Source organism: Echinococcus granulosus (assembly GCF_000524195.1).
Source record: "Echinococcus granulosus chromosome Unknown EG_S00065, whole genome shotgun sequence".
NCBI classification, from domain to species: domain Eukaryota; kingdom Metazoa; phylum Platyhelminthes; class Cestoda; order Cyclophyllidea; family Taeniidae; genus Echinococcus; species Echinococcus granulosus.
Window position 1 is genome coordinate 289,186 of NW_020170445.1, and position 8,461 is coordinate 297,646.

Here is an 8,461-nt window from a genome sequence, read left to right on the forward strand (position 1 = left end):
CTGATAAAATTCCAGTGTCTGCGCCATATCAACGAATTCGACAAAAGCGTAAGGGATGAAAATGAGATCTTATGACAAAAATAATCAGGGTTTGTACCTCTTGTAACAAATAGCGGACTGGATACATCAAAGACACAACGATGGTGTCAAAAATATCCGTTTTATAGTGTGTGTGTGATAACAACGAAGGCCGTGATCGCTAAACCTGGAACTTAAAAGGCCTCAAAGTGGATGAATTCATTGCGAAATATTTCATATTGCTTGTATCCACCTCCAATGGCATTGCCTGTTTCTTTGCCTAAGAGACTGATATCCACAACTTATGGCTCGTATGCAAGGACATCCTGCAGTTACGGAGAAAATTGAGATAAGATAACCTTACAAAAATACATATACTTGAACTAATTTCTCTCTCACTGGCTTCCCTGTGTCAACACAAATCGGCCACCATTCTGATTGTATGGTGATCCATTCAAGTCAGCAATGCATTAGACATTTGGAATGATGCTAGGGAATCTTATGTCCTACACCCATTACTTATTATGCATACAGTGATGTTTAAAAGAGCAGCACATTTGTGCACATGCGCTGTAAGGATAGATTCAGTGCGTAGGGGGTCACTAGTGTCTGGCACTGAATCAGCTTGTTCCTAAAACATGTACAATGCCTTGGCCTTAGCCCTTCGTCTAACTTAACTCACCATTTGCACAGATCCTCCCACACTTCTCTATTGACGTGGATGGAAAGTGATGTGTTTGCGAATAATCTGAGTGATTTGATTCATAACGCGGATGTAAATGTGTATTTTGCGGGTCTTCAATGCTGGAAAAACAGCTTCAAGCATTAGGCTTGTTGTCCGTTTTTGCATTCCATTTAGACGACCAACTTTCCAAAAGAACTCGGTCAGGTTTTTCGTTCTAAGAACGGGAAAGCAAAGTGGATGTCGTAACAACGAAATTGTTTAGCAAATACTATTAAGCTCACCATGTTCTTGTAGGTGAGGTTGTATTGCAGTTTTCCCACAACACAAATAATCGGGTCGTGATATGCGAAATACTGTGGGTGATTTGTGGATTTCAATGAGGGCTTTGAACATTTCTGTTTGCCTACAACGTCAGAATTGCCTTTAGGATGAAGAACAACATTATTCCTTTTAATCATATGGGGAACAAAATTTTGGGAATTAATTTATTTGGTAGTCAAATGCAAGGAACTAAAAATGAAATTAGAAGTTAGATGAAGGAATATCGTGTGAGGATGTTATTAAAAGGCCCTCACTTCGCCTCAAAAAGGAAGCAAATGAATGTTGTACTGTAAGATCTCACGGTGGGACACTTAAGAAATCAGAAAGGGTAAGGCACTTGATTGAATGAAGCAAGCGTTTGTCGGGCGGCTGGATGTAGGGCTGGTTGTCTAAATATCAGTGGCTTTGGCATCTTTGGTGATTCATATCGAACTCACAGCTTTGGCTGTCATTCTTACCAACCTTCACCAACTTGTAGGAAGCCACATCTGCTACACCTGATTAGTACATCAACTGTTATCAGGGTGTTGCCGAATTGACTATTTTTTCATTTCATACAAACAAATTTTCTAACCTGACTTCAAATTATATACCAACAGCTATCTGTGCCTATCTGTGGATTCTGCAGAATGAAAGGCATTTTCCATCCAGTCATCATGAATGCCAACAGTGCTAGCACACTGCACATTTGGCTGAAGTTTTAAGCAAATCGAGAACTGGGCACCTTCACGTTCCTCTCAATGGCTTCCGCTTCTCCCACCCTCATTATGTCTTCGATGAGCAGACTGCAAGTGGAGCGCATGACTATGATTCGTGAAATGTGTTGAAGCATGACAATGAAGTGGTGAGTTGTCAGTTAACGTGGTTGCGAAAAACGCGACATGAAAAAAGGGCTGAACCTTCCAAGGGGTCCTGAAATCCACTCGCTGTCTGCCTGGAGTTAAGCCATCACTTAAGTAAGTCTGAAGTGGTAAAACCAGCATTTGCCATAGGATTTTACTGCCAATATAAAATTATTTCCGAATGCACCCAAACTCGTGACAAACCATGCTACATCATCAACATAATTTAATGCAAATTTGCACATTCATTGTTAAATACGGTGACGGCATCCTGAAACAAGGACCATCAAACAAACGCAATGGGAGAAGGCTATGTGAAGTAGGGGCTTACAATAAAGGTAGAATATTTATTATATTATCAAATAAAAATGCACTGCCTGGCAACTATTCTAACATCTTGGTTCTAGACTGAGAAACGTGACCACCCTAACTGGGAGCCAAAAGGATAACACTTGAGAGAAAATGTGGAATGAGGAGTGAATTGAAAACGAACTCCAGCTACGATGAGAGGCTATTCAGGCACATCAAAATGTTTGTCCTCAAACAATCAGTGCTGACTACACGAATCGCACAGTGGATGCAAATGCTGAAAGGAAACGAATTTACTGAAGGCAGCCACGACTGCATTAAGCTCGATTACCACAGAATGGAGAGCAACTGCATGCAAGGCCTTTTAAGGAAGGTAGACATAAAAACAACGCTGGATTTGTTTGTGGAAGGCACGCAACAGACCTAGTTGTAAAGTATGAGTAGATTCACTATTGTCTTAGCTGTGCGATTCTTATATTTAATCCATTACAAATGAAATAGTTCTTCTCCCAATCTGTAAGGTATGTGAAAGAGAATTCTGTATTATCGTCTGTGGTGAACTAAGGTAAATCTAAGTCTAGTAGTCATGCCAACATGAAGGTGCGAATGGTGGAAAATTGTTATTTTCTCTGATTCTTTGCCAATTTGGCGACATTTTATGTGTTGGTTCTACGGGAAACACCACATTATATTGGCGCTTTCAAACATTGTTGCATTCAGTTATTTCCAAACAAATCTAGGGCAGGATAATGTGGAGGAGATTTTTGCTTTTACACATAGTTATTTGGTCTGAATCTAGATGCTACATCGTTTAGCTAGCAAGAATGAAAGAAGTGCGGTGAGCAACATTTACATTTCACTGCACCAAACTTGCTCTAAGGGAAACAACAGAGTGTAAATTCCAAATGGTTCAGTAAGATTACGCAATTTTTGAACCCGTGTTTGATACAACCTCGATTAAAATGAAACAATACATCCCATTCTCAAATATGCCGGAGTCATCTCAGGAGGTAATTCCTGACAGACTTGCGTAAATGTGCAAATCGGTACGAAAACGTATGTGAAGGTGCAATTCGGAGATCTGACCTTAAGTGCGAAACTTGATTATCAAGAGAACCACCTCATTCGCAGGACATCCCTCCGACATGGTCGTGTCGAGGAAACTTTCTCCCGTCAAATTCGTGATTTCTATCAAAGCGTGAGAAACCACAAATGCATCTCGTGAATAAGTTCTTCCGTTCCCCTGATATCATAACTGCTCAATGAAGCACGATGTATTTTATGAATGCAAGAATTTCTTCAAACGGTCATTTCTCCATTCAAAGTGATTTTCTCCTGACATTATTGCAGTAAATATAGCCCCTTGGTGTCCAAGATGACACATTTTGCACAGTCGGTATGAAATGAAAGTTTACAATGAAAAAATTCCCTCCTGATCGAAATAACTCTCCTGTAATCTAATCAGCTTTGTTCTGACTGTACTTTTAACCACATTATGGCCTCCATCTTTGAACTCATTTTTCACTTTCCTTGTCAAATTGCTTTCCGTTTATGCCCAACAAACCTTCTACACGCATATAATAGGGCTTATGTGGAACCATACCTCCTGCAAATGTTTTCAAGACAGTTTCCAGAACTGCGGCATATTAGTCGGCCTCAACTAGGGACGATATTTGGGAGCAGCTTCTTTGGCAATGCTTGGCATAGTCTTGTCACACAAGTATTTCCAGCTTACATGTGACATTAGGGCAGATCATTTGCAAATTTGCATAAAATCTAAACCGAGTCTAAACCAAATAATCAAAGTGGAGATGTCTTACTGACTCGCTGTGGCACCAATTGCTCTCAGTTTGGTTTTTCATCCCAATCTAATTCTTTTTAATGTATTCAACGGTGCCACATATCTGTGACGACGACTGAGGCGAAATGCCTGCTAGAATTGCACTTCAATAATGCAGGATTCGGTAGGTTAGAATGAAGATAATTAGGGAGGAAGTTATGTACATGGCCACCGGAAACATTGCTAAGTTAGTTCTCTCTCAATATTCGTCCCTTTCCACGAGAATCCCACGGCAATTCGAGCTCACAACAGAAACGTTCACTTATTCTGGCATACTTTGGCCAGTTTATATTAGTTGCAAGATTTGTTGAACTCCGAAAACCAAGTATACATTCTCAACTACATCGTCTCTAAGTTTAGAACAGAATGTGTTAGACACATATCGGGCAATCTATGCCTTATTACAACAACAATTACAGCAGATTACGTAATTAACAATTAAAAAGGACGAGAACGCTTTCACCACTCAACACCATTTGCAATGTTACAGCTCTCCACTGATCTATTTCCTACAACAATGTAAAGCTAGACATCAGCAGCTGGGTTAGTTTTAGAGTGATCTGATGTACCGATGGTACTTATCACCAAAAGTTTTGGGCCAATTGGTACCTCGGAATTATGTCAGTTGGCAGAAGTCTGCGATTAAGAGGATTACCAAACATGGAATACAATCAGCGTCAATGGTACGAAGGTGATACCGCTGCATGATTTTAGTGTCAAAAATAAAGGGCTGCTTGAAAATTGTGGCTCTCTACAGAGCATTTTTATGGTCGCTTCAGGGTTGTAAAATTATCTCTGAATTATCGCTAAGTATTTGCCTTACACAACGACATTATTTCAGAGAATTTCTGCATCTTTATAAATGAGGTGATATAATTCAATCCGCTGGAAATGAAACAAACTTAAGCCCTTGCATCAACCAAAAGCAGCCTTTACTTGTTTACGAAGCGTAATCTGCCAATTAGATCTGAGGTTTGATGGAAAATGGTTAAAGGAATGGTAGTGTGCACCTAGCATTAATGCCGCAGATATAAATGACGAAAGGTCATCAAGGTCACAAAGTTCATCAGGTGTCTACGTCAACACATTAAGTAGGCTCATTAAGTAAGTAAGCTCAACGTGGCCCACCTAAGTGGAGTTGACATACACTAGGGTAATTGTCCACAAAATTACCACGACATTGAGGAAAATCGTTTTGGCTCCTATTGGCTTGTCGCTCTAGGAGGAAACACAAACTCTTTGCTCACCAGGTTTGTTTCATCAAACTGGAGGAATTTAAAGTCCAAGCTTTCTATTTATTTTACAGCAGCACAAATTTGCCTGCTATGTAAAGTTGTACAAAAGTAGAAGCCATATACTGCACCTTATATAGTTGCCAATCAGGAAAAAATGTACGGTTTTCACCTCCGTTTTATGAGATTCAGCTTTTTACACCAAGAAAACAGTATAATTAACTATTGTGCAATCTCTTATCAACACAAACTGCTTGCAAATTGACTAGATTCATTCAGGTGGGTTTCCTTCATTCTTTTCCAGGTCTCGTTTATTCAAGTATTGGGTGCCTCACATCCGGTTCAGAGGCTGAATTTGCGCACAGGAAAGGCGAATGTGTTCTGCAAAACTTCTTGCATAGTGTGAAATTATACAGAGATTGTTATAAAAAGTTTCATGCTCACTTGTAAATTTAAGGAACGAACTTTCCTTAAAAGCTTTTTCGGGACAAAAACTACAAAGGGAACTGCAATTGGTTTGAATGAAATGTATTGAAGACAGATTAAGAGGAGTGTCAGACACCGCGGTGTGGAGAGTAAGAAGTAGTAGTCCAAACCTGTGAAGTGATATTGGCCAATCTCTCTATTCTGTCACAATTTCGCCTCTACCATGGCTACGCTGAGGCTTGTTCGTGTCAGCCCCTTCTTATATTTGCCTAATGAAGAATGCGGTAAAACAGGGATAAACATCACTACGCAGTGTAATGGTTAGATGCCTGCAGGCTCTGTCACAGCTGCAACTCGTGCTTCGGCTGAACATCATGTCTCTGAGGCCTCATCTCTGCTATATGCTAGTAACTATTCTTACCACGTCTTATTCTGCATCTGGGAAAATTCGGTGTAGTGCAGTAACCAAATAACTGGATTTAATAAACTTTAATCCCCTACGGCCCTGTTTCAAGCATTTTAGGTGAAATAATTGAACGAACTTATTTCTCTCCCATTTGTTTTATTCTGTTTCAGATGTGAAATTGATAAAAAACATCATTGTTTCCACTTTCAATTTAACCCTATACCTATGGAAGTGGAGAGGGTGAGCAACACCATCCTAACCTGCACATTTCCTTTGTGATATTTCTGCAGGTAATGAATACCATCTTATCTTGGTATTAGCACTGAGGATTTAAGTAGCAGTTGTAATAAAAAAAGGGGAGACAGGAGTGTGTTTGGACTAGTTTTCTTTTCGGATTTGTAGGCAGTGAGAAAGAAAATGTAGGCTGTACTGGTGGCGGTTTTAAAGTGGAGATTTGTTAAAGAAGTTCTCCGCAGTCACTTTTATTTTGAAAATTATGGGATTCCGTTCGATTGTCTTACATTTGAAACTGTCATCTAATGTCCAACTTGGAAACTTGGTTTCCTGTGTTCGAAGTCGCATGTAAGTTGTGTTGTGGAAAACAATTTTAAATTTAAGTGTTAAATTCTAACATCCAAAATAACCTATAAAGCAGAATGACTGTACATAGGATCTTTCCTCTTATATGCAAGTGCATTCAAATGCTCGATTTTAGTGACAGCACGAATTTAATGTCTCCCTCAGCTCATTTCACTTTGATTGATTTGACTAGATAATTCATTTTTTTGGAAATTTTGACTGAAATATTCTACAAGAGGGGCAGAGTATTTGCACATTTAAGCGCTTAAGAACAAGCTATGAGCGGATATTCCTATCCCAATGTCTGGATAATCTTTTGGAAGTTAAAACAATGACAATGTTTAAAACAGTCCCTTAACTCAGGACCCTTGTGGTCAATACCACAAGAAAGGTAACAAAAGAGGGATTCAGTAGTTTTTTAAAGTCCTACATTTTAAAGACGCAGCGATAGCGAGAATACGTGGGCCTGAAGGGCAGTTGGACGAATATTGGAAGAGGGGTGATGCAGAAAGCGGCAGACCAGAACAACATGTCTCTTAAACTAGATCTTTGCCCTGTGTCGTGTGCACTGTTTATCACTGTCTTACCCCTATCCTCCTTTTCTCTTTCACGTTTCATCGCTTAATAACTAAACGGGTGAAACAGTTGTCTCTACTTTATGTAAGTAAGAAGATCTGAAATTCCGATTAAACTGTGCTTTCGTTGCATGTGTGTACGAAGACGATGCGAGAGATCGACGGTGATGAATCATCATTACCACCACTGATTTTTCCAGGATCACCACCATGTCTGGATCATTGCGTCAAAAACAGACGGGACGCCAAAGCGTCCCGTAATAAAATGATTTAGTAAAATCGAGGAGGAAATGGCATACGAGGCAATTTGCATCATGCAGTCTGCGGTCCGATGCAAAAGTAGACATGCGGCATTTTAGACCACCATCGTCACCACTCCTGTACCGAGAAAGCACTTAATGTAACCGCCAAGGAATGTGAAATTAAGACCTCCCATAACTCTTCTCCTGCACAATTGAAGCTAGAGACAGCTGCTTCAATCAACCTCCAAACGTCTTCAAACCACAGAAATAAACGAGATAAAGCAAATTTTTAAAATTTCTCATCACACAGAAGTGGACATGCTCTTGCAAGGGGGACAGTAGCCATGATAATTTTAGAGAAATATAACATTCAACCGGTCTTCTGGATGGTGTAAACTAGAAGTCTATGATTACAAAGTACAGTGATATCGTCGACTATCATACGGGGTACTAATTCGTGCTTCAAATGTCCATTTTGTTAATGTAAAAGCCGGTTTAGCATTCAAAGTTTATAGATGACGCGGACGACTGAAAAAAGGAACAATTGAATCGCCCAAGTCATAGCAAGGCCAAATATCATGCATACGGTTATTTCGAAGGAAGGCTCCCTAGAGGGACTTGGCACAATTAAGAAGTGGAACATTAAAGTACCTCGTATGAACCAATAAGGCTACTTAGTGATCGTACACCTTGCAGGTATTCGAGTGAATCCTGGCAGAGTTTACCCATTACATAGTCGACCATGTGATTCCAAACAGATGCGTCGTAATTCAAATGGCTGTGAATGCGTTGACAATGCGGCCACTAGGAACTGTTGCATCAGTGAGCTATCTTGTGCTGTGCTACGCTGAAATATAAATCCATGAATATGCCGTTTAAGTGACGCGAAAGGGGAAAACGGGTGAAGCATTTAACCATCTGCCAGGCTATTCTCGTCCAATTCATGTATCTACACTGTCAAATACCACTAGGATATAAAAATACAA

At 39.9% G+C, this 8,461-nt stretch overlaps 2 protein-coding genes across 2 annotated transcripts in view; one reads left to right on the plus strand and one right to left on the minus strand. All coding sequences in view use genetic code 11, as the record gives it.

The window, feature by feature from the left end:
• Nucleotides 1-5,998: 5,998 nt before the first annotated feature.
• EGR_06899 (hypothetical protein) lies at nucleotides 5,999-6,540 on the plus strand (the record flags this gene model as incomplete). The annotated part of the gene is made up of 2 exons (XM_024496148.1): nucleotides 5,999-6,080; nucleotides 6,482-6,540. 2 exons carry the CDS (start codon nucleotides 5,999-6,001, stop codon nucleotides 6,538-6,540), a joined length of 141 nt encoding a protein of 46 aa, XP_024349460.1.
• Nucleotides 6,541-7,344: 804 nt separating this feature from the next.
• Nucleotides 7,345-8,461, minus strand: part of EGR_06900 (TATA-binding protein-associated factor) — a gene marked incomplete at both ends in the record, with an annotated part of 46,165 nt that continues 45,048 nt past the window's right edge. The window contains one exon of the mRNA XM_024496149.1: nucleotides 7,345-7,447. Within this exon, the coding sequence (XP_024349461.1) occupies nucleotides 7,345-7,447 (103 nt within the window). The remainder of the gene's footprint in view (nucleotides 7,448-8,461) is intronic.